General features: G+C 43.5%; 1 protein-coding gene across 2 annotated transcripts in view; it reads right to left on the reverse strand.

The window, feature by feature from the left end:
* The window catches only part of vac14 (vac14 homolog (S. cerevisiae)), a 345026-nt gene that overhangs the window by 53740 nt on the left and 263655 nt on the right, over positions 1-27631 (reverse strand). For both annotated transcript variants that reach the window (XM_072547648.1, XM_072547649.1), the window contains 2 exons: positions 2583-2662; positions 1436-1586 (listed from right to left, as the gene is read on the reverse strand). In XM_072547648.1, coding sequence (XP_072403749.1) covers positions 1436-1586; positions 2583-2662 — 231 coding nt within the window. The remainder of the gene's footprint in view (positions 1-1435; positions 1587-2582; positions 2663-27631) is intronic.

Consider the following 27631-nt stretch of genomic DNA (forward strand, 5'->3'; position numbering starts at 1 on the left):
CCCTGGGGAAAAGTCCTTGGCTATTCATCCTGTCTGTGCCCCTCATGATTTTACAAACCTCTATAAGGTCACCCTCAGCCTCGGATGCTCCAAGATAAAACAGCCCCAGCCTGTTCAGCCTCTCCCTATAGCTCAAACACTCCAACCCTGGCAATATCCTTGTAAGTTTTTTCTGAAACCTTTCAAATTTAACAAGTCATCTCTGCCATTCTTTAGATTCCGTCCAGTCACCTGTCCTGCCACTCATCCTTGCACAATTGTATACTTTTTCTTTAAAGCTGATGCTTTCTTTACCTTCTTCAGTTACCTACTTAAGGTGTGGGAATCGGTTTAGCTCAGAGTTGCCTGGATTGTTGGTTTGCAGAGCAGTGTGATGCCAACAGCTTGGGTTCAATTTCCATCAATGGTTTGAGGTTACCACGAAGGACTCTCCTTCTCAAACTCTTCCCTTGCTTGAGGTCTGCTGACCCTCAGGTCAAATCACCACCAGCCGCTTTGCTCTAATGTGAGAGCAGCCCCTATGGGGTCTGGGAAGACTATGGTGACACAACAACTACTGGAGGGGTGTTCTCTCCCTAACAATTTTTCTTTATCATATATAACTTGACTTTTAAAATTCATTCGCATTTGTTGGCATTCTTGACAAGATCAGCATTTACTGTCTCTTGCTAATTACCCTCAAGCTGGTGGTTTTGAGCCACCTTATTGAATTGGCGCAGTCTACATGGTGGAAGTGCATCCACAGTGCTGTTAGGAAGCAAGCTCCTGGATCCTGTACCAGCAATGATAAAGAAATCCAAATATATCGCCAAGTCAGGAAGGGGGCGAGACTTGGAGGCAACCGTGTTCCCATGTGCTTGCTGCCTACTGTAACACATCTGGCACGACACAAAGTCAGTGAAAAAGCAACTATTAGTGAAAGGGAAGGACCAGAGAGTTGAGGGATAGGCCAGGTATTGCAGTCTGGTGAAGACTTTCACTTACAAGTGCCATTAGTGCCTAAAGAGAGGGTGGAGAGCAAAAGGGGGGGAGAGATTTTCCACCAGGAACTGGGTGTTTAATGTGCTTGCAGGGATAGGAGTGTAAATTAGAGCAAGGAGAATTTAAAGAAAAAGCAACTCAACGTTCCTTGCACCTCGGAGCACCCAATTCAAGAATAGCATCAGGAGAGGCCTAGAACTCCTGCCTGGTATCTCAAGCTGAAGAAACTGCACATGGTCTGGGGGGAGCCTGGGGAAGGAAAAGGAGAGTGCATGGTGAAGGAGAATGAGAATGAACTGCCCCAGTCATCCCCCACATATATATTCACAGAGTGGGTCAGTTCATCCATACCATGGTGAAGGGTGGTAGCTCAGCTGACCTGACGTAAATTCAGACTTGCAACACCGGTTGTCCCATTAGCAACGTGCAATGAATTACTGAACATGTCACTCACGTGGTTCGCATAAGTTCCGGGTTGGGTACACACTGCAGTCGCTGGGAAAGGAGCTGGAATGCTTTGCTCTGGGGCAAGAGCATAAGGAGTCCATATAGGGCTTTGATCAGGTAGGGATTGTTCTCAACATCAAGGAGTTGCAACCGCAGATCTGCGAGGAAGAATAGGAGATAAATTAACAAGGTTTCACACCAAATCCCACCAAGCTAGTGGCAGAGAACCCAAAATCTTGCTCAAAGACATTGGGCTTGATGAGTGACTGAGAAGAGGAAAGAGATGTGGTAAGTTGGAGGGGCTAAGGTAGAAACACAGAATACTGGAGAAACTCAGCAGGTCTGGCAGCACCTGTGGAAAGAGAGAAACAGAATCAACATTTCAACTTTTCTCCAGAACAGAACTATTAACGGTGGAGCAGGAATTGAGCTATCTACGGATCAGCCACTCTGTCTCTTCGCACAACAATTGTTTTGGCCCCGTCATTTCTGGGGAAAAAAAAATTAATTCCTAACTTAAACAGGTTGCTCCAGCGAGGGGTTGCAAGCCAGGCACGCGGACAGAGCTTGCAGAGCTCAAGTTACACAAATGAATTCAAGCTTCATTCTTGTGGAGCTACACACTGAGGCAAATGGTGCAGCTTCCAACTCACACTGAGGGTCCAATTCCGAGGATAAAGGAAGGATTAAGTGGCTTTTTTTTTATTGAGTGGGAGAGGAGGGGTAAATTTTACTCAAGTCAGTTCGCCCCTCTGTTGGAGGTGTGGACTCTGAATGGGGAACTAAATCACTCACAATGCAGACTTGCTGATTGGGAGCAGGATCCTTGGCACACTCTCCACATGGTAAACCAGGCTTCATGACTGTTTATTAACTTGGGACAGATGTGGTAACCCTTCAAATGCCCATGCGCTGGATTCCATGCGCAAATAAGCGATTGCCAGAAACAGCCAGCAACATTTCATTTTTAATTTTTCACACGCTTCATGGGAGTCTCAGCTTTTGAGCCATCTCCTAATTTGGATATGTTCCCAGCTTCATGCAGCTGCCAAGTCAGCACTTGCTTCTTCTGCCCCATTTCCTGACACATTCGCTCACATCTGGAACTCCAGTAGAGTGTGTGGAAACATGAAGTGCTGTAATCGTTTACTTACATGTGAAGATTGGACACTCGATCAGCTGCACCAGCTTGTCCACTTCAGTCAGGAAATCAATGGTCACCTCAAGGTCCCCACTGGTCTAACAGTCAAGGTAAAGGGCGTGACAGAAATGAAACTCAACAGCATGGGAATTGAAACAGAAATGATTTATGACTGCAGAGATCCAATAGGAAATACAGTAAGTACAAGAATGTGCATTTACATAAAAAACAGGTGATCACATACTCATGCTGTCTCACAGTATTTTATTGTTAATAAATTACTGCTGTGCAGGAAAACATGGTGGCCATTATATGCTTGTTTTGAAAAGCATTAAGTTAAAGAGTGACCAAGAAATTCTGTTGGTGTTGTTTGGTGGATAGATATTCAAGCAAGCAACAGACTGAACTCCCTTGCTCTTTTTTTGGATGGGACAATACAAAATGCCTTTTGTATTGATATGAACAGACAGGCAGAGCCTTGCTTTAAAGGCCTGCTTTAAGATGCCACCTTTGATATGCAATAGGACAGCGTATAACCAGCCTTGATGCTGTGTTCAAGTCTACAGTGGGGCTTGAATCAAAGGTTTCTTCACAAAAGGATATGAACCACTGGAATTGAACTAATGGATACGACGATGCAGTGGATGGCAACCCAGGCCCTCGGTTTGTATTCCAAATCGAGTATTGTGATGGACATTTGGTTTGACCAACTCACGTGTTAGGGTCATACAATGTACTTGATTCTGCATGGCTTTGCACGACATTACGAACAATCACAGTAAAGAAGCTCACGCCCGACCACTCTCAAAAGACAAGGTCCCATATCCTGAGCGCTAATAGCAAAGATCAGCGTTGATATGTTAAACATTGCATTAGTTTGGTTAAGTTGACAATGGTATTTCTGAGCATTCATCCTTATTGACCAGGTCTTCTCAAAGCCCACCTAGTTGGATAAAGTATTCTCTTTGATGCGTTAGTTAACACATTGACAAGTTGCAAGCAGTTCCACCCCCTCCCCCCCCCCCCTCCCCCAGTTTGCTGGTATTTTGCTGATTAAACTTCACTGACTACCAATGTTATCAGTCTGAGGTGACAAATGAATACAAAGTTGGACTTCCCTCTTTTTATCCATAAGAAGTTAGCCCTGATGGGGAACATGCATGTGAGGACATCACAACATTAAGTGATACTCTTGTTAGGGCTGAAACAAACAACAGCATTCAATAACAGAAAAGATGCACTTGGCTCAGGAATATAACAGCGTTTGACATTTCCCCGAGGATGAGCCAAAACCTTCAGGAAGAGCTGCTGGAAAGGCAATACTGCAATTAAACATCTTGATATTTAAAAAATCATTGCGGTCATGCCATTATCAAGAAGGCAGAAGGAAATATTAAAAATTATTTGTCATCTCCTGTGACCGATGTGATTTCTTTGATTCATTTTTGGGACGTAAACATTGATTGCAATTACCTTGATGCAGCGCTGCAGTCCATGTGATGTAAGTGTATGCACAGAGCGGTCAGATCTCAGCATTGTGACTGAGCAGTATGTATCTAAGCCAAGGACTGACAGACTAGGAGAGGAACTTGCAAGCAGTGGTGCACCCATGTGCTGGTGACTCTTGGCGTTCTAAGATGGCAGCTATCATTAGCTTGGCAGGGGATGCAGGGGCCACTGTGAAAAGCTGCTGCAGAACATCTCGCACACCTTCAACATTTCAGCCAGATTATCTGTGTGGCCTACCATTCACTAAAGGGGCACACTGAATTGCACAGGGGATTAAATTCAATGATCTTCTCCCCAAAGAGCAACATGAAGCACAGAGGGAAGAATCCTTTAGAAATAAAGGAATTAAATTCATTGTAGAACATACCTGAAATTCAACGTGAATGGGGCAGTTGACTGCTACCCATGCAGTTTTATTGATTTGGAACAACATGCACTAACATACTTATCTTATTCCTGCTGCTGAACTAGAGTACATAACACATAGCTGAAAACTCTCACCCACCTCTTGCCCCATGTTGAGAGCTCTGTTTACTGCCTATGTACAAAGAAGAAACAGAAGGGGGAATGGTCAGCATCCAGTGTGATCAACAAAAGAGTAAATGTCAATCAGCTGACAAAACGCCAGCGGACATGCGATTGACAAATTTCTTGTTGACCAGTAGATTAAACACTGCTGCTCTCCATCTGTCTATTCCTCTTGAGTAACACAAATGGGCCATCAGATGCTCAAAGCTTCACTCTACCAGGAGGTGGTTAATTGCACAGTAGAGTTCAAAGCAAACGCCCCTTTCAGATAGAGAACAAATTCCCACTTGAACAGTCCAGGAAAAGAGCTGCTTATTAGGTAGCCAACAATGCAGTGATATGGTGCCAGCTCATCCTTGAACTTTATGCCAATCTAATCCATAAATTTCACATATAATCATTGAAACGTTAAATTCAGAGGACAGTCAATGCCTGCAATGTGATCCACACGTGATTAGTGTCAGTACGCTCAGTTAGCTGGATGGCTGGTTTGAGATGTAGTGTTGTCAACAGCTTGGATTTAATTCCTGTAACAGCTGGGATAACCATGAAGGCCCTGCCTACTCAACCCTGCCCTTTGCCTGAGGCATGGTGACCCTCAGGTTAATCTCACTACGAGCCATGTCTCTGTAATGAGTGCGCAGCCTGGCAGTCCTCTGTGACTACGATGACGTTCACTTTCCACAAAGAAAACCTATTTCAGGGCAGGCAAAATTTGATCAATCCAAAACTTCCAAAAGTGAAATAATCCTGAATAAACAGGAAATATCTGTGATAATCTTTGACTGCCCCCCCCCACCCTAAACCCTCTCTCCACAAACCTTTCTGCATAACTACAATAATCAATTAGCCACAGTTCACTACCTGCCCTTTATTATTGTTACATTCTATTCTCTACACTAACTAAAGCTCTAAAGCTGTGGAAAACTGTCAAAGTTGGTCATGTACAAAATTAATCTTGCCCCTGCTCTCAAATGAAATGCTAAAGATGGAATTGCAAAGAGGTATTGGAACCAGATGTGAGCCATCATGTCGGAGAACAGAGTCCATGTCACCTGAAAGTTACTTCACTCCATAATCTAAACATTACAGCAAGCACAGTTCACTTTAGAAACATTTTTGGGCAAACATTTCACTTTAAAGCCCAACTTTAACAATTGCTGCAATTGCTTAGCTTCCTGCTTACCACTAAGGGCCTGCATAAACAACAAAACTTGGATTAATATAATGCCATCCCCAATCTCAGCTGCTTTGGAATAAGGTTATATCGCTTTTTTAAATGCAATATAGTGTTTGAAAACACTTCACTGGACCACTATCATACAAAATATTTGCAGAATCACATAAGGACATACTGCTTTAGTTGCCAACTGTTGGTTAGGGAGATCATTTTTGAGGAACATCTTAGAGCAGGAAGGTGCTCTCAAGGATTTTAAACTAGTTTCCAGAACAAATAATAGGACAGAGTAAGGAGAGGGTCAAGAATCTAACTTCAGGCACATAGATGAGGGGACAACTATGGGAAGGGAGACAGTCAATGCAGGACTGAGGGAGTTGTACTTAAATACACATAATACATGAAATAAAGTAAATCAGCTTGTAGCACAGATTGAGATTAGCAGGTATGATGTTGTGAGTAGGAGAGACTTGGTGCAAGGGGATCAGAGCTGGGGACTAAATATCCAAGGATATGGGTTCTATCGAAAAGATAGGCAGATGGGTTGTCTTGTTCATCAGAAATAAAATTTAAATGAGAAGAAAGAAGCAATAGAGGGTCGGAAGGTGCATAATCTGTGCGGGTAGAGTTGAGGAACCACAAGGGAAAGCAGACCCTAACCAGGGTTATGGATAGGCCCCTGAACATAGTCAGAGTGCAGGGAAGGAAATCAATCAGGAAATAGAAAAGGCTGGTAAGGAAGCATTATTGTAATAATCATGGGGGACTTCAATATGCAGGTAGACTGGGAAAATCAAGTTGGTAGCAGATCCTAAGAAAAAGAATTCATGGGAATATCTATTAGATGTTTTTTTTTGGAGCAGCTTGCGGTACAGCCCACCAGGGAATAGGTAATTCCAGACTTGGTGATGTGTAATGAGGCTTGATTAGGGAGCTGATGGGAAAGAAACTCCTAGGGGGCAGTGACCATTATATGATAGAATTCATCCAGTAGTTTGAGAGGGAGAAGCTGGAATCAGATCTAACGGTATTACAATCGTGCAAAGGGAATTAGCACTGCTGCCTCACAGCGCCATGAACCCGGGTTCGATCCCAGCCTCGGGCAATTGCCTGTGTGGAGTTTGTGCATTCTCCCAGTGTCTGCTTGGATTTCCTCCGGGTGCTCCGCTTTCCTCCCATAATCCAAAGATGTGCAGGTCAGGTGAATTAGCCATGCCAGAATTGCCCATTGCGTTAGGTGTATTAGATAAGGTAAATGTAGGGAAATGAATTTGGGTGGGTTATTCTTTGGAGGGTTGGTGTGGACTTGTTGGGCCAAAGGGCCTGTTTCCACTCTTTAGGGAATCTAATCTAATCTGTAACTACAGAGGCATGAGGGAGGAGCTGGCCGGAGTTGATTGATAGGGAAACCTAGCAGGGATCATGGTGCTGCAGCAATGGTCGGAGCTTCTGGGACTAATCTGGGAGGTACAGCAGAAACTCACCCTAAGGAAAAAGAAATATATTAAGGGTCAGTGGGTCCCAGAGACAAGGCAATCAATGCTCACAAGGAAGTCAGAGACAGCATAAAACAAAAGAAAAAACAGTGTGGCGAAGGTTAGTAGGAAGCCAGAGAATTGGAAAGCCTTTATAAACCAGTAGAGGACAACAGCAATAACGTGGGAGATGATGGCGTATTTGAGATAGCTACCGAGCAATAGAAAAGAAGATTGCAAGATAAATATAAGAAAGGTAAGAGAGGCAGGAGTGAACATTGAAGTATTGGAAAAATTAGACTGGAGAAGAGGTAATGGGCAACAAAGAATGAATATATACTTTGCATCAATCTTCATGGTGGAAGGCATCAGCGGCATACCAGAACTTCAGAGAACATGACAAGAGAAGTCGTGGACAGGATAAAAACAAATGAAAAACTATATAATGTGATGAAGATTATTAGGAAGCTCGAGGATTGGGAAGCCTTTAAAAATCAGCAGAGGACATGTAAAAAAAACAATAGCAGAGGGAGAAGATAAAATATGAGTAAGCTATCCAGTAATATAAAGAGAAGAATGCAAGAGTTTTTTTGATATCAAAATGGTAAGAGAGAGACAAGTCTGGAGACAGGACCACTGAAAAATGAGGCTGGAGAAGTAGACAAGAAATGGCAGTGGAACTGAATGCGTACTTTACACCAATCTTCTTCAGTGGAAGCAGCACACCAGAAATTTGAGAGAGCCAGGCGGCAGAGCTGAGTGTAATGGACATCACTAAGGAGATTACTGGGGAAGCTGAAGAGGCTAAATGTGGTTAAATCACCTGGACTAGACGGATTACACTTCAGAATTCTGAAGGAGATAGCTGAGGAGACTGTAGAAGCACTGGTGGCAATCTTTAAGGAATCAATGGAGTCAGTGGGTCCCAGAGGGCTAAAAATGGCTAATATAACACCCCTGAGTAAGAAGGGAAGGAAACAGAAGACAGGAAACCATAGGCTGGTTAGCTTGACTTCATTCTTTGCTAAGTGTTTAGAGTCCATTATTAAGGATGAGATAGTGGAGTACTTAGAGGTGGTTGGAAACTGCAGCACAAAGGAACTTAGAAGTCCTAAGGATTCTTAAGGTTAACAACTGGTTCATCTGGTAGTTAGGAAGACAAATACAATGTGAGCATTCATTTTGATAGAACAAAAATACTGGAGCAGAAATGTATTGCTGAGGCCATATAAGGCTGTCATCAGATCATACTTGGAATATTGTGAGCAGTTCTGATTGTAAGTTACAGAGTACTGAGAGGCCTGGATAGAGTAGACGTGGAGAAGATATTTCCACTAGCAGGAAAAACCAGGACCCAAGGGGACAGCCTCACAGTGAAGGGATAACCCTTCAGAACTGAGATGGGGAGGAATTTCTTCAGTCAGAAGGTGGTGATTCTGTGAACTCCTTGCCGCAGAAAGCTGTGGAGGCCAAGTTATTGAGTGTATTTAAGACAGAGACAGATAGGTTCTTGACTAGTATTGTGGGCAGAAAGCAGGGGAATGGGATTGAGAAATTCATCAGACATGATCAAATGGTGAAGCAGACTCAATGGGCCAATTGGCTTATTTCAGCTCTAAGATCTTATGGGTTAGGGTGAAGTAGAGGGGTCTTGGAAGAGAATTCTAAAGCTTGTAGCCTAGGAAACTGAAGAGACAGTCCCCAGTGGGTGCCATGATTAAAATCAGGATTGCCCCAGAGGCCAGGGATCTCAGTAGGCCTGAAAAGCTTATATTGATAAGAAGGGGAAAGGTGATGGCAAATCTGCAAAGAAGGATGACAGTTTTAAAATTCAGCTGTTTTATGACCAAGGATCGATGTAGGTCAGAGAGCACAAGAGTGATTGGTCAACAGGACTTGATGTGTTAAGACAAGTGTAGCAGCAAAATGCATGAGATCCAGCTTATAGAGGATAGAGTATGGACAATCAGCCAACAGTGCATTAAAATAATTAAGTCTAGAGATAACAAAGGCATGATAATAGGAGTTTAACAGCAGAAGGACTGAGGTACAGATATAGTTGAGCCATTTTATGCAGTTGATCTTAGTTATCATACACAAAAAAGGCTGGAAGCTCTTCTCAGGATCTAATATGTCATCACATTTATGAATTGACTGGAGTACTCTCAAAAGGAGAGAAAAGGAGTTGATAGCTAGGGAATAGGGTCAGAAAGCAACGGCTCTTCCCAATATTTCCACAATTGGAAGAAATATCTGTTCATCCAGTACTGGACACTGGATATGCAACCTGATCATTTAGCAACATGGAGTCATAGAGATGTACAGCACGGACAGAGATCCTTTGGTCCAACTGGTCTATGCCGACCAGATATCCAAATTTAATCTAGTCCCATTTACCAGGACTAGGCCCATATCTCTCCTGATGAAGGCCTTTTGCCTGAAACGTTGATTTTCCTGCTCCTCAGATGCTGCCTGAACTGCTGTGTTTTTCCAGCACTATAATCTAGAATCTGGTTTCTAGCATCTGCAGTCCTTAGTTTTACCTAGTTGATTTCTACCTTCAAGTACCTGTATTCAAATAGCTAGTTCACCTTGTATTCCATGAGATCTAACATTGAACCTTGTCCAATGCCTTACTGAAGTCCATAGAGATCATGTCCACTGCTCTGCCCTTTTACTTCTTCTAAAAAATTAATCAAGTTAATCAGACATGATTTCCCACCCACAAAGCCATGGTTACTATCCCTAATCAGTCTGTACCTTTCCAAATACATGTAAAATCCTGTTTCTCAGGATTCCCTCCAACAACTTGCCCATCACTGATGTCAGGCTCACTGGTCTATAATTCCCTGGCTTTTCCTTACCACCTTTCTTGAATAGTAGCACCACGTTAGCCAACTCCAGTCTTCCAGCACCTCGCCTGTGATGACCGATGATACAAATATCTCAGCAAGGGGCCCAGCAATCACTTCCATAGCTTCCCACAGAGCTCTAGCCTACACCTGATCACGTCCTTTAAAATGTTTTAAAGACATCCTCCTCTTCTGTAACATGGACACTTTCTAAGATGTCACCATCTATTTCCCCATGTTCTATATCTTCCATGTCCTTCTCCACAGTAAACACTGATGCAAAATACCCATTTAGTATCTCCCCTGTCTCCTGTGGTTCCACACATAGGCTGCCTTGCTGAACTTTGAGGGGGCCTATTCTGTCCTTAGTTAACCTTTTGTTCGTAATGTATTTAGAAAATCCTTTTAAGTTCTCCTTAACCCTATTTGCCAAAGCTATCTCATGACCCCTTTTTACCCTCCTGATTTCCCTCAAGTATACTCCTACTGCCTTTACACTCTAAGGATACACTCAATTTCTGCTGACATATGCTTCCTTCTTTTTCTTAAAGAAACCCTCAATTTCTTTACTTATCCAGCATTCGCTACACCTACCAGCCTTCCCTTTCACCCTAACAGGAATATACTTTCTCTGGACTCTCGTTATCTCATTTCTGAAGATTTCCCATTTTCCAGCCATCCCTTTATTTGCGAACATCTGCCCCCAATCAACTTTTGAAAACTCTTGTCTAATACCGTCAAAATTAGCCTTCCTCCACTTTCAAACTTCAACTTTTAGATCTGGTCTATCCTTTTCCATCACTATTTTAAAACTAATAGAATTATGGTCACTGGCCCCAAAGTGCTCCCCCACTGACATCTCAGTCACTTGCCCTGCCTTATTTCCCAAGAGTAGGTCACGTTTTGCACCTTCTATAGTAGGTACATCCATATACTGAATCAGAAAATTTTCTTGTACACACAACAAATTCCTCTCCATCTAAACCCTTAACACTATGACAGTCCTAGTCTATATCTGCAAAGTTAAAATTCCTGACCATAATCACCTCATTATTCTTACATATTACTGAGATCTCCTGATAAATTTATTTCTCAACTTCCCTCTGACTATGAGGGGGTCTGCAGTACAATCCCAATAAGGTGATCATCCCTTTCTTATTTTGCAGTTCCACCCAAATAACTTCCCTGGACATATTTCCAGGAATATCCTCTCTAAGTACAGCCGTAATGTTACCCCTTATCAAAAAGGCAGTGGAGGATTCGAGAGAGGTGGAATCAGATGTAGATGTGAAAACTAATGCTGTGGCCATGCAGCGGGGTGGCTCAGTGGTTAGCATGCTGCCACGCAGTGCCAGGGACCCGGGTTCGATTCCAGCCTTCGTTGACTGTATGTGTGGAGTTTGCATATTCTCCCCACGTCTGAGAGCGCTTCTACCAGATGCTTTGGTTTCCTCTAACAGTCCAACAATGCAGCCTAGGTGGATTTGCCATAGTAAATGTGGGTTTACAGGGATAAGGTGGAGGGGTCATGTCTGGGTGGGATGTTCTTCAGATGGTCATGCAGAGTCCATGGGCTCAATGGCCTCTTGCACCCTCTCAAGGGCAGGTTCTTGAGAGGATACCAGAGCCAATGCCACAGGTGCAGGAAAAAACATTTCTAGTGATTTACTGGATTTGATTATGAAACCAGGCTGGAGCAGTGCCACTCAGCTTAATAACAGTGGAGAGGTGCTAAAGGAAAGTGATGTGGCTGACAGTGTCAACATTTTCAGAACGGTTGAGAGGGCAAGTTTACTTTGTCACATCCATATAGGATGTTATATGTGCCTTTGATTAGAACAACACTGGCTATTATGTGGTTCAGGAGGGAGGCTGGATGATTAGCAGTTTAGTGAGAATGGGGCCAAGGGAGGAGGAAAGTGACTCCCATGGACAAGATGAGCTCAAAGAAGGTACAAGGGAGATAGGAGAGAGACTAGACAAGTTCACAGCAGTGACAGAGGGAAAGCATCGAAGGGAGTTTGGTCAGGTGAGCTAATGGAACCGAGGGGCACTACAGAGAACTAATTGGATTATATCCACATTAGGACATCAGGATGCTGAGGAGGAACTGGGTGCTACTTTTCAAAGAAAAAATTCAAAATAGTGCTTTGTTCATAAAAAATCATCTACAAAGGTTCTAAATCTGTTGTGTATATTCTTTACAGAGAAAAATAACAAACAAAATACTGGAATTTTGACTTTTTTTTGCAACTGCAGAGAAACAGTTTCTACTCATGAAGTGAACTATTTACATGCACTTAGCGACATTGAGGGGGGGGTCTGACAACTGATCAGACCCTCGCTATACTTTGGCAGAAAGACTTTGACAGTGGTCTTTCCCCACTGTGCTACAATTGGTTAACCTGTGCAACACAGCTGATAGAAGAACTCTCTTGGTAAATGCCCTTCCTGTAAATGTTTTGGGAGTCGTAACTGAACTCCAGCCTTGGTGTAGGTTGGTGAGCACTCTCATGCAGAGACACCACACAAATGGTTCGAATTAAAAGAGGATAAACAATGGCGATGGTCTGAGGTGAAGAGACAGAACTCTGAAAAAGTGCAGGATATTTTCTTCTGCATTTAGCCATGTTTCTCATTAGGGATAATCTCATCCTGATTGTAAGGTTGTGGGTTCAACCCCCCCCCCCCAGTTCAAAGATTTGAGCAAATCATTAAGGCTGGATTTTCACCTTGGCACCATACTTTCAGAGGTGTCCTTTTCCACAGAAGATGTTAAATCAATGTGCAGTCTGCCCTGTCTAAAAACTATTCCAAGAACATCAGGTTAGGATTCCCAAGTGTCCTAGCTAGCATTTGTCTAGCAAAAAAACACTGGCAAAATAGGTGAATTGGTCATTTATCATACTGCTATTTGTAGAATCTGGTTGTACATGAACTAGCTGCTGGATTACAGCAGGAATACACTTAAAAAAAATAACTGAATTAGTTGTGAAGAGCTTTGAGATATCCTCAGGCTATGAAAGATGCCACATAAATGTAAGTTCTTCCTTTTTAAAAGTGACAGATATTCTATTCTGTAGCAATGACATTGTTCATCTCAAAGACTACAAAGGGAGTTGCTGGAACTGAGCTTTCAGTTCCAATTAGCTTTCTGTCCAGTGCAGAAATATGGACAGTATAAGAATGCATGAAAAAATGATCGAAACAGAAAGGTCTTTAAATCATTTTGGGCAAAGTCATAATTTTTTGAGCAAAATTACACACTTCGACCTCTGGGAAAGGTAAATGTTAAGCAATGCAGCTTACAAAATCGATGTGAACCCTGGCTCTCAGAAAAGGTGTTCAAAGCTCACATCTGATGAAAATAACGACTCGGGCATCTACTTTCTTTCATTATTTTTAACAGACATCTCATATGGTGCAGCAGAATTCCAGTGCTCCACATCAAATGGGAAGATGGCCATCTTGAAATGCTGGAAAGCAAACAGATGGAACTTCTTCCCAGAAAATGTTGGAATTTTGGATGCGGACTTAACCGAATGAACCACCATGGATTGGCATATTAACTCTCTCATTGTCAGAGTGCTAAGAGACCTAAACCTCGAGGGAATAAAAATAGAAGATACTGGAAACACTCAACAAGTTTATGAGAGGGCGAGTGTTTCCTGCCAAAGACCTTTCTGTTCTGATGAAATGTCATCAACTTGAAATGTTAACCCCCTGGATACTGCCAACCAGAGCACTTGGAGCGTTTTCTGCTTTTATTTTTGATTTCCAGCATTCACAGGATTTTGCCTTTGAATTTACCTTGAGGCAAGTAGCCAATTAAAATGTTAAAATGCAATCTTCGCTGGGTGATTTGAACAATGCTGACTGCACTTCAGTAGTTTGCGCGATTGTTGTTGAGGCATGACACTCCATAACTGCCGAGCAAGAGACTGTTACGAGAGCTGAGGGATCTGAGGAGAAAGAGGAGTGTTCTTGTGCAATACAAGTGACACACTGCTCTCTCTGAGTCCATGAAGCCCCTATGCATCCTTGTCCTATCAAATAGCCAAAACTGTCCAACTGTTCAGTTTCTTTTGTGTTGGTTGAGAGCTTATTCAACATGCCGTCTGTGATGAGTCACAATTGCCTCCAGTTACAGCTTCGAAAGTCAGAAGCCTTCGGTTCTTGTTCATAAAAACATTGCCTTGGCACTGATCCCTTTCTCTCTAACCAGTGATTCAGGCAGAACTAGACTGTTCACAGCCTTAGCATCCTATTTAAACCTTGACTGAGCTTCTGACTTTATATTATATTACTATTGTCCCATGTATCCTTTCATGGCTTTTGGACGACTATTCCAACCTCATTTAAAACTCTGTTGTTTCTATTCAATGCTACACCAAATCTCACATGCTTATCACTCCTATGCTTGCTGACCTGAATCGGCTCCTGGCTTGTTCTGCAAGCCCTACTTCATTAATCTCCATTCGTGGCTGTGTCTACAGCTGCTTAAATACTGCACTCTCTTCATTCCTATAATGTCTTGTCTCTTTGTTCTCCTTTAGCACGTATCTTAAAACCTTCATCTCCTTTAGCAAGGGATTCATTTGAGTTTCAGCAATGTACCTCAATTTTTTTTACATTAATGGAACAGTATAAAACAGATACACATGCATGTATGTATAAATGTATATTTAGATACTTGCACACTATTGCAATTAGCTAAAGAACACAGGTACGAGTCTCCAGCCTTTCGAACATAGTTTCTTCAGTAGTGAAGAAACCTGCTCCTGTAACTTTACCCACACAGGAGAAATGGGGAAACAAGATCCTGCAGAGCTTGGCTGCACAACTGAGTGGACCATTGCAAGTGAATTCACATAATACAAGGCTCAGCTTCAGGACTGAGCTTCTTATAAAAAGAAAACTTGCATTTACATAGCACCATTCATGACCCCGCAGCATTCTAATGTGCTCACAATGACAAAATGATTTGAAAGGGTCAGTAAAGCGAACCAAAGGGCAGACCTACAACTTGGAACCAGGCCCTTCAGAAGGAATATCACAACGTATGTTGCACCACTCCAAGCACTACGGACATCAGGAACTCCACGTCTGAAATCTTTTGGACAGTGAGACAACTGAAGCTTTCAAGACTGAGGCAACTCATTTTGCTGGATAATGATAAACAAAGAATATGAAAGAGCCTCGATTTCATGTTGACTTGAGGAAGCCCCAAAGTGCTTCACAATTAATTAAATACTGAAAAATGTGTTGCTGGAAAAGCGCAACAGGTCAGGCAGCATCCAAGGAGCAGGAGAATCGACGTTTCGGGCATAAGCCCTGATTCAGGAATGAGGAGGGTGTGCCAAGCAGGCTAAGATAAAAGGTAGGGAGGAGGAACTTGGGGGAGGGGCGTTGGGAATGCGATAGGTGGAAGGAGGTTAAGGTGAGGGTGATAGGCCAGAGAGGTCTGGAAGAAGATTGCAGGTCACGAAGGCGGTGCTGAGTCCGAGAGTTGGGACTGAGATAAGGTGGGGGGAGGGGAAATGAGGAAGCTGGAGAAATCTGCATTCATCCCTGGTGTTGGAGGGTTCCTAGGCAGAAGATGAGGCGCTCTTCCTCCAGGCGTCATGTTGCCATGGTCTGGCGATGGAGGCGGCCAAGGACCTGCATGTCCTTGGCGGAGTGGGAGGGGGAGTTAAAGTGTTCCACCACGGGGCGGTTGGGTTGGTTGGTACGGGTGTCCCAGAGGTGTTCTCTGAAACATTCCACAAGTAGGCGGCCTGTCTCCCCAACGTAGAGGAGGCCACATCGGGTGCAGCGGATGCAGTAAATGGTGTGTGTGGAGGTGCAGGTGAATTTGTAATGGATGTGGAAGGATCCCTTGGGGCCTTGGAGGGAAGTCAGGGGGGAGGTGTGGGCGCATGTTTTGCATTTCTTGCGGTTGTAGGGGAATGTGCCAGGAGTGGAGGTTGGGTTGGTGGGGGGTGTGGACCTGACGAGGGAGTCGCGGAGGGAGTGGTCTTTCCGGAACGCTGATAGGGGAGGGGAGGGGAGGGAAATATATCCTTGTTGGTGTGGTCTGTTTGGAGGTGTGGAAATGACGAAGGATGATACAATGTATCTGGAGGTTGGTGGGGTGGTAGGTGAGGACCAGTGGGGTTCTGTCCTGGTGGAAAGGGCCTGGAGGAAGATCGCCTCATCTTCCGCAACAATCAACCCAACCGCCCTGTGGCCGAACACTTTAACTCCCCCTCCCACTCTGCCAAGGACATACAGATCCTCCATCCTCAGTCCCAACCCTCAGACTCAGCACCGCCTTCTTGACCTGCAATCTTCTTCCCGAGCTCTCCGCCCCCGCCCCCACCCCCTCTCCAGTCTATCACCCTGACCTTAACCTCCTTCCACCTATCGCATTCCCAACGCCCCTCCCCACTACCTTCTATCTTAGCCTGCTTGGCACACCTTCCTCATTCCTGAAGAAGGGCTTATACCCGAAACATCGATTCTCCTGCTCCTTTGATGCTGCCTGACCTGCTGCGCTTTTCCAGCAACACATTTTTCAGCTCTGATCTCCAGCATCTGCAGTCCTCACTTTCTCCAGATGAATTAAATACCTTTGACATTTAGCCTTTGTTGTAACACAGGAAATGTGGCATCCAATTTGCACACAGTGAAATTCCACAAACAAAAACAACTGAACAAATCATTTTTTTTCAATCATGATGATTGAGGGATTAATATTAGCCAAGACACAGGGAGAACTCCACTGCTCCTCTTTGAAATGAGTGAAACAAAGTCTTCCTTTAGAAAGTAGGAAAATAAAATGGATTGTACTTCTGATACCAAATGGCTGTGGTGCTGGGGAGTGCGAAGTTGGGAGGACAACACATGAACATTAAAAGGAAAGTTTATTTTTCACAGCGTTGAGGATTAGACATTTTCTACTCCTCTGAGATAAGAGTTGGTTTGTGTATTTCAATAAACAGCTTACTTTACAGGGTTGATTGCTAGGAGTATCAAGGTCTCTGCTATAGAAATTGCTTCTGGAAGAGCCCACCAAACTCGTAGTGTCAAAAAACAGCCACTTGTGACCTCAGAACTGAACCAACAGAATAGACACTGGCTCTGCATTTAGCAATAGTGTGAGGTCTGCCAGTTTATAATTGCAGTACTCATCCTTAATGCTAATTTATTTAAAAGCACTTTACAAGCAGACTCTTTGCTTTTATCCATAGTATGACTGAGCCTCTTCATTGCTGAGAAATCTACCCTCCACACCCTCATCAAAAGAAAAGCCCACAGCATAGATTATGCATTGTGGTGCCTGAAGAACTGCTCAGAGCGTACATCCAATTGCAAATTATATTTGGACTTGCTTTGTCCCTCATTGAACACATTCTTTCGATGAAAGCAAACATTCCAGCAGTGATGTGAATGAAAAACATCTCCTGCCAACCAGTATGAGTTTTCATATCCCCAAGTCACAAAGCAAAATTAAACATTTTGGTGCTAAAGGAACAAGATTAACATAGAAACTGGAGTAGGCCATTCAGTGCATTGAGCCTGCTCCATTCTTCTGGATCATGGCTGCTTGTTTCCTCTCTGTCACTTTCCCATACTATTTCCACATCACTTAACATACTAGTCTCCAGAAACCTACCATTTTCCATCTTAAATCTGAATGATTGAAATTCCAGAGCATTATAGGGCAGAGAATTCTCAATATTCACTATTGTCCCCAACAAAAGAGAATCTAACCATCATCCCTTGTCATTCAATGGCATAACCATCACTGAGTGCCCCATGACCAAAATCCTGGGGATTACAGCTGACCATAAAGTGAACTGGACTTGCCATAGGAATCGTCTGGCTACAAGAACACGTCTGAGGCTACAAATACTGTGCCGAGTAACTCACCTCCTGACTCCCCAGAACCTGTCCTCCATTTACAAGGCACAAATCAGGAATGTGATGGAATACTTGCCTGGATAGGTGCAGCTGAAAATGTGTTGGTGGAAAAGCGCAGGTCAGGCAGCATCCAAGGAGCAGGAGAATCGACGTTTCGGGCATCAGCCCTTCTTCAGGTGCAGCTCCAACTACACAAGAAGCTCAACATCATCCAGGATAAAACAACCCACTCGATTGGTACAACATCCACAAATATTAACTCCCCCAACAACCGATGCTCAGTAGCAACAGTGTGCACAATTTACAAGATGCACTTCAGAAAAATTCTCAGATGGCACCTTCCAAACCTACGTTCACTACCATTTAGAAGGGCAAGTGCAGCAGATACTTGGCACCACCATCACCTGCATTTCCAAGCCACTCACCATCCTCACTTGGAAATATATCATCGTTCCTTCTGTGTTGTTTGGTGAAAATCCTGGAGCTCCTCCCTATCAGCACTGTAGATCTACCTATATCACATGGGATGCAGCGAATCAAAATGGCAGCTCACCATTACCTTCTCAAGGGCAACTAGGGACAGGCAATAAATGCTCAGTTCAGCCAACAATACCCACATCCCTGAATGAATAAAATAAAATTTAAAATTAAAGGCAAGCGTGGTCCATACAACCAATTCTCATAATCTAACTGGCTTTGCTGGGTTAAAGTCATTGTTTAAAAAAAAAAGTATTGTGGATCCAGATACCTCAACCACACATGTTTCAGGATGTGACAAGACAACATAAAATGGGTCTGTTGGGGATTGTGGATCCACACACACAGTGACAAATTCAGATCAGATTTGTTCCGTCTACTGAAAACACAGCCTCAGGTTTAATGGGCATTGCTTCTCTTTGAGGGTGGAATTGCGCAGCACTTGGCTAAAGGATAATCAGCCAACATCAGAATTTAACAGACACATTTGTGGAATCACAAAAACAGAAAACGCTCAGCAGTTCAGACAGCATTCATGAAGCATGTTTCAGGTTTTCTGCCATGAATGGGAGGATTAATCTAGAAGGGCAAAACGCGATATGTTCTGACCACCTGATACAGCAGCTTGAAGCCTGACTAAATACTAAAGGCTAATAAGGATGGCATTAGAAAGATTGAGACAGCAACGTATAAACTGGGAATAATCACAATGTCATGGAGAGATTCATTAAAGAAAAGCACCTCGTTCATTACAGTCTTCATTCCCCATGGAAACTTGAAAGAATCTTTCTATTAAAGGTTCCCAAAGATACCTTATGGTCAGTACAAACTACAGAACCTGATGATTTAAACGTATCCTGTCATTGCTATCTCAATGTCAGGCCTGTGCTATTCCTTTTGGAGACCAGTATTTTGAGGATCATTGCCCCTACTTTAGGAAGAACAAAAATATCAGTGGAGACCTCTCTACTCAGAGTCAGTGCTGAAAGGCGTGATTGTCCAGGAGCTGGATTTAAGATAAGCTTGATCAGAAACTTCAATTAAACTCCCTCAGTTAATAAAAAGTTGTGAGCAATGAGTTTTTAAAAAAAATTTGGTTCAAGAGATATTAGTGCCCATACCAAGATTAGCATTGGTTACCATCCTTACTTGCCCCTTAAGTGGACCTAGAACATAACAAGAAACAAACTGCCCATTAAGTCTGCCAAGCTGTTGAGCTTGATTACATTCCAGTTTCCTGCTAATGTGTCAAATCCTTTGATTCTCTGAAATACCACTGTTCTGTCTATCACAGGCATAAATATATTCAATCACTGTGCACCTACAAACTTCTGGGGTAGAGACCTAGAAGAGCGTGGTGCTGGAAAAGCATAGCCAGTCAGACAACATCCAAGAAGCAGCAGAATCGATGTTTTGACCATAAGCCCTTCATCAGGAATATTGATCGAGGGTGGGGAACAGATCAGCATGGGGTGTCCAGGTGGATGGGGTGTGTTGGAGGTGGGTGGGAGTCCTGATGGAAAAAGCAAGCACAGAGGCAGAGGGAGCAGAAGAAAAGTTCAATGTCGCAACGTGTTGAATTAATTGATCCGGGATCATAGAGGGACGAAGGCGAGATCTTTACTGAGGACTGACAAAAGGCTTAGGCTCGAAACGTTGAACCTCCTGCTCCTCGGATGCTGCCTGACCTGCTGCGCTTTTCCAGCACCACGGTCTTCGACTCCGATCTCCAGCACCTGCAATCCTCAGTTTCTCCTGGGATAGAGAACTCTCAAGATTTGCACCTCTTTTGAGTGAACTTTTCTTTTCAGTAATAAATCATCATCAGCCCCTTATCCTAAGACTGCACTGCTGAAGGAACAGTGAGATCTGTGTGGTTTGGAGGGGAACTTGCATGAGGTAGTGTTTCTAAGTGACTACTGCCCTGGTCCTTCTAGGCTATAAAGGTTGACAGCGTGGAAGGTGCTGACAAAGGGGATTTGGTGATTTACTGTAGTGTGTTTTGTTGCTGTTTCATATTGCTCCCATTGTGTGTTGGTGATGGAGGAAGTGAATGCTTAAGGAATGGGGTGCCAGTCAAATAGGCTTCCTCCTGGATGGTGCTGAAATAAAAGCAGAAATCTCTGGAGAAACTCAACAGATCTGGCAGTGTTTATCGGATAGAAAACCAGGGGTTACCAATTTGAATCCAATACGACACACTCTCTCAGAACTTCAACTGTAATATTGCACTGGAAACATCAGCTTCAGCTTCTCTTGCCACAGGTGCTGCCAGTGTTGTTAAATTTCTCAAGTACTTTCTGCTTTTATTTCTGATTTCCAGCGTCCACAGAACTTGGCTTTTATTTTAAATGTGATGAAATATTTTTTGAAATGGCGTCACTACTGGAACGCCAGAAAAACAGCAACCCTCTTGCACACAGCAGTGTTGCAGGAGTGTGAGCTTATCAGAGAGTTAGTGATGGAGGTGGAGAGAGACGATCAGCAAGCTGACACAGCTCGTGAAACCAACTCAAACTACAACTTGTGCTGACGAACCAGAGGATGGCAGGGAAGCTTGAATAAAGTAACTCTGGCAAACCAATTTGAGGATCCATTAAAGTTGTGAAATTGTATAATTTATAACAGCCACAGAGCACATTCTAGAATATCAATTCAATTATGGCCCAGCCGATTACTGCAGAATTAATATAAACTGGGGACCTTGCTAATGGAATTCTATTCATTACATTGAGCTTCAGCTCAGAATAGATCATAGCTGCCAGCAAAATACAGATTAAATATCTAAAGTGAAGAAGATTTGCATTTACATCATACAGTGTATAATTTTGGGATATTACAAATAGCTAATGAAGTACTTTTTGTTAAACTGTAAAACAGGGCAGATGGCAGCCAATTTGCACACAGTAAAGTCCCATGGATGACCACGTGCTGCATCTTGTGATGTTGGTTAGGAGTCAAGTATTGTCTCGGACTCCTAGGAGAATTCCTTTGCTCCTCTAATAGTGCCGGCCATTCTGACAGTGCATCCTCAATACCACACAGACATATCAGTTTGGGTAATGCACTCAAGTCTGTGGAGTGACATCGGAGGCCAAACCCATTTATTACAAGGCTAAAATGTGCTACCAACTGCACAAGAGTTAGCCTTTGGAAATGCCATTTGAGTTCAGAGGTGTCCTCTGTAGTGGACGCAAACAGCATTTGATGTTTAACAAATAGAATTCAAATCAGGCATATAATGTACTTACTGAAACTGGTAAGTAAAACTTTGTAATGATTACTTTGAGCACTGGGGATAGCAAATCCTTACTTAGTTTGGCCTTTCTCTTACTCTTGCTCCCCAATACTCTGATAGATTTTTACCTGCCTCCTGAAGTGATGAAGGCAGCAAATGCACATGGCCAATAAATGGCCATCACTCCTTCACCAGAATAGTTAAATAGCTGTTAAATCTGTCCACACTGCTAAATTCCTTTGCCCAACATAAGCTTCTTGAGACTCTTTACAGAGAAACCTCGATTACCCGAAGGACACAGCCGGGGAGTATTTCATTCGGTTAATCGAATTCCGGATAACATAGTTTAGCCAGGCATCGGGACCTCACGACCTTGCCAGATAATCCGAAATTCAGATAATTGAATGCCGGATAATCGAGGTTACTCTGTATATCACATGCCTTCTAAAAAAATCCAAATGCATAATACCCCTTTACCTGTCTTACTGATCTCTTCTTCAAACAGTTCTAAGTTTGCCAAGTAAGTCCTGCATTTGTCTATGGTTAACCTACACATGTCTAAATGATCACTAATTTTCCTCTCAGAATATGGGTCCTTGTGCTCTCCAGTAATTAGTTTTCTTGATTTCTCCCTTCTCAAACAACAGTATGACATGAGGCACTTTGCAGGTCCAGGCCTGTGGAATGCTTTGATTTGGAGGTGCCAGTGTTAGACTGGGGTGTACAAAGTTTAAAATCACACACCAGCAGGTTATAGTCCAACAGTTTAAATGGAAGCACTAGCTTTCGGAGCACGGCTCTGAAATCACCTGATGAAGGAGCGTCGCTCCGAAAGCTAGTGCTTCCAATTAAACCTGTTGGACTATAACCTGGTGTTGTGTGATTTTCAAATTTGGGGAATGTTTGACATTCTCACCGTTTTCACAGTAATTTAACACAACAAAGGCTAACATTACAACCAGCAAAACCCCTTCTGGTGCCTTGGAACAGAAGGCGATTTTAACATCCCAGCTCCAGGGTTTGGGTGTGAATGATCCCAATTATAACTCACCAACAAGAACACCTTCGCAACATACCCATTTTTCAGACTAGAAATCTTAATGGCCTCTTCCCATGAGGAAGGTGACTTAAAATTCAACTACAGGCAGCTCAATGGTGTGAACTCCTTCAAAGCCGGTGGTAAAAAAATTTCCCATTGTTCTTTCTTGATCTGAGGGCCCAGAATCACCCTGTTTTCTGGGCAGAGGGAAGGTAATTGCAATCTGGCTGACAAAATAGTAGGCGAAACCACTGTGGTTGAGTTCCCAATTCACTCCCAGGATCTATACGAAGCATTCTGCTATTGCATACTCTATTCATGAAGGGAACAGTGCACAGTGTATTCAACTTCACTTTGCACCATTTAGTCAGCACTCAGATGCCAGAATTGCTCAAACTACTCAGAAACTCAACACATAGTCTGGTTCTTAATGAATGTCAGTAGTTTCCCAATTAAGGAACTCAACAAGAAAGGGCTGGCTTACATGAGCAGGCCTAAGCCAGGAGATGTTGCAGACACAGAGTATTATTGGATACTTGAATACACTTGCTCCTTTACATGTTCTCAAACATTATTACAGAGTTCTCTCTTTACTACCAGTGCTACAAGCAGTACCCCACAAAGTCATTCAAAATTTTCTTCCAGCTTCTGTCACCTGCAGTTCTTAATTCATTGCTGAGTTGTGCACTACAGACACTTCAATGTCAATGTAAAAGACCAACAGCTGCAATATAATGATCACCCACTGAAGACCAAGCTAGGTGGGAGCAGGTAAACTGGTGTGCTCGGAATGTGACACTTTCAGGTTCTAACGGCAGGTAAAATGTCTCCTAAAACAGTCCAGAGCTCTTGAACCTGTGCAAAACATAAGCCTCTTTCATCAACCAGCCTTTCCTACCAGGCTGAAGCAAATGACAGCTGCTGGGAAAGGCGAAGAGGCTGTCCTGACATTTGGAAGAGTGAGTGGGCAAGGAATGGGAGTGTTCCTCTTGGCACTAGATCTTGCCTTTCCCTGCCCATAACTCCCCCCTCTGCCGCCGCCACCCCCCCCCCCCCCTCAAAAGTTCCTTCCCATGCCTCACTTAACCGGCTTTCTGCACCACCCCTTCTCAGCCCAAAGACACAGGAACTGCTCCAGCAGCATTTACCTGACACCTGGGAGTTCAAACTTGCAGCAGGGAGTGTTTCACTCATATGACATGTCCTTTGTCAACTCTTTATCAAAATCCACTGTAGGTCAGATTAAATTCTCTTGCTACATATAGGCCTTCAATGATAGAAAGTTAGAGACCTCTTGCTTTATCTCTCTGTGCTCCACATGTTAATACATTAGCCAAGGAAACAAGGCAACACCTGCAAGCCAAAACTGAAAGTGCCCTGCAGGTCAATTGGCATCTGGAAGCAGACAGGAAAACCAGTATTGCAAGTACAGGATCCTGTATCTTGACTCTCTCAGGGTCCTGTTCACCCACCAACCCTGTGCTCACTGATCTACATACAGGGTTCCCAACACATCAATTTTTAAATTCCCATTGTTGCATTTAAATCCCTCTGTAGTGCAGCTTCTCCCATTTCTGCAGCCTCCTCCAGCTCTCCAAACCTCTGAGAATAATCTACGTAACCTGGCACCTCCTTTCCCCCCCCCCCGCCTCTACTTTTTTGTTGACTTCAGTGGCTGTGCTTCAGCTGTGTGTGGCCCAAGCCTTGGAATTCCCTCCTGAAACCTCTCCACTTGCACAACACTTCCAAACCCAGCTCTTCCTATTGTCTCACTATTAGACCCAATGTTAATTTTAGTCTGATTATGCTGCTGTGAAGCCCCTTGGGATGGTTGGCCAGAGTTCTATAAACTCCAATTGCAGCTCATGCTTTCAAACTCTTACAGCAGAGGAAGGGACTTCCAGCTGAAACATTCTGGATGCTGCCTGACTACCTGTGATCGGTTTGTATTCCACGGCTCCAGTTTCTTTTCTCTATCTTTTCATGGCTGACTGCTGGATTTGACTCGCCCGCAGCTCCTGGGGATTGACTTAGTGACAATTGGCAAGTGTAAAGGGAGCTCCTTAAACACGATGCTGCATTGCACTATACCTCGGGGAGCAGGGGAAAACAACACAACCGCAATGGCTTTGTGATCCCTGCAGAGTCTGTAATAGGACACTAACACTATAGTCACATCCATCACAGGAGCTTTAACAATCTGTACACACAATTATGTGACTCTTTTTCTAGGCGACCTAGTAAACACTGTTCATTAATTTTCTATAATTGCATGTTGCATTATTAATGACCCTATTCATACATTAGTCACATTCTGCATTGCCGCAAATTGTTTTTTTTTGCCTTGATGTTCCAGTTGATTGCCATCAAGCTGGCTACTTAATATATATTAAGCTGCGTCAATGTCATACTAAGTAATGACATCAAATGGGAGATTCTAGCTTCAACCTCAGCCTGTACTGGAGGCAAGCCTGGGCGAGGGAAGGTCAAGACAGTGAAGGAAAATAAAAGTATGCAGGACGTCGAGAGGAATAAACAAGAACTTATATTAAAACATACATTTGCATTGTAGCTTGAAAACAGGCCTCAAAGCACATTACAGCACTGAAATCAAATAGTAAACTATTTCCACAGAGACTGGTATCCCATCACCACAACACACTTTATTTATACATGGGGAGTCCTTGACACTGATCCAGCTCTCTGACACTACGACTTATATCTGTCAGCTAGGGCTCCCTGATTGGACCAGATTGACAGCCCCAATCAGGGAACACAGATTCTATGAGGACCATCTGGTTCACCATGTTACAATCACTACGACAGGAACGGACACAGAGCCAAAGCAGGAGACCCTGAGAGCGGCAACCACAAAGAAATGGACTTTAGGGGAGTTTGAATGCAGAGGGATGCGCCCATACAGAGAGGCTTAGGGTGAAAATTTCAGGAAATGAAGCCTAAAGAAGAAGGCATGAACACCAATGTGGAAGCAAAAGACAGCTGAAGTAGACAAGAGGCCAGAATCAGAGGGGGAGGTCATGGAGAGTGGTTTGTAATTGCTTAAGGAGGTTATGGAGATAGGGAGGAGTAGGGGCTTGGATAATAAGAATTTAACTGAGATGTTGGCAATCTGAAGTATGTCAGCAAGAGCAGAGGTAATGCATGAATGGGACTTGGTGTGGGGTAAAATACAAGAAAGATGGTTTGAAATAAGCAGAGGATACTGGAAGGCTGGGGATAGCCAGAAGAACTTCGGACAGTTGAGGCTGGAGCTGGTGATGACACAGACGAGGGCTGTAGCACCACATGGGAGAAGGTGGGGTGGAGGGGAAGGGTCTTTCTGTTCCTCCAATTCTGGCTTCTTTTGCATCCCTGATTTCAGTCACTCCTCCACTGACAGCACGATCTGCAGAGATTGCAGCCCTGAGCTCTGAAATTCCACCGTTAAAAGATCTGCCTGTCCATTGCCTTCACAATGTTCCTCACACTTCACAAAGCTTTTGGCCACCAGCCCCATTGCTTCCTCGTTTGGTTGGATATTGTATGATAATGATCCCGTGGAGCACCTTAGGATGTTTTAACATGTTAAAGGCCTATATAAATTATTGTTATTACCATAAATCACTGGATGATCAGGCTGAGGTAAGCGATGCACTGAACTTTCAAATCTTATAATAATGATAGTGTCGCTGGTTTAATCACACATTGCTCACTCGGTTTCACTGTTGTTGTTCAATGATGTGGTTAGACAAGTCAGAATGTGCAGTTATCAAACCAGAGGTTATTAAAATCCCTGCTGCAGCATGACTGGGGTTGAATCTTCACTGATTGTGTTTGAATACAATTCTGCTGCTGATAGCCTACAAATACCTAGTTTTGTTCAAAGTCTGTCCAATTTAACACGGTGACAGTGCCATCAATACAATGGAAACTATCCTTAATGTGAACTGAGGACTTAGTTTCCACAATGACTGCATGATGGTCACTACCTGCGACAGGTAGAGAGGACGTAGTCAAATACATATTTTCCCTCAGCAGCTGGTGCAGACCTATTCTAGCAGTTCTGTCAGTAGTGGTGCTACTGAGCCATTCTTGCTGATGGACGTTGAAGTCCCCCAGCCCAGAGTGCATTCTGGTCATTTGCCAATCTCCCTGCTTCCTCCAAGTGGTATTCAACATGGAGAAGTATGTCTTCATCAAGAGGGACGGTATTGCAATGAATGGGAATTAAGGAGCAGTGAGATATAATCTCCCAGGCCTAGGGCACCAAAGATAATTGCTGAGCATCTTTTTCCACCTCTCTGGGCTGAGGTCAACTACTTCACTCTAGTCTTTGGTGGGGGTGGGCGGGGGTGTGGGGTGAGGGGTGAGGTCAAACTACGATGTTTCCATTCTGGCTGAGCTATGTGCCAAATGAACTCACTAAGTCCTCAGTGGAGCCCTTTGGGAATGGCCCTTACATTCATAAGTTAGGCTTTACAGGAAGTTAGTAGCTAATTGGAGTCAGACACCAAATGTTTGTACCAAAAGGCCAAGGAACAAATCTCAGCTCAAACTGTGGCAGAGTGTCAGTTATGTGAACCTTTGACAAATAGCCAGTACACAGCATAAGGCATCTATTCTAAGAACGCTGATCTCTTCAAAAAACACCCAATAGAAACTAACTTCGTTGAATCAGTCTCAGTTGAATTGCAGCCAGTGTCTTTGGTAATAATACAGCATTCCTTCTTTATGCGGTCCTTTTGCTTTTTCAAAATAAAGCCTTAGTTTTAATTCAGATATTCAAAGTAGTCTTGAAGTAAGAGCTGATTTTTTCGATAAAGTATGATCACCTTTGGGTCAACTAGGAGACAGTGACTGCA

This window comes from Chiloscyllium punctatum, chromosome 26 (genome assembly GCF_047496795.1).
Source record: "Chiloscyllium punctatum isolate Juve2018m chromosome 26, sChiPun1.3, whole genome shotgun sequence".
NCBI lineage: Eukaryota > Metazoa > Chordata > Chondrichthyes > Orectolobiformes > Hemiscylliidae > Chiloscyllium > Chiloscyllium punctatum.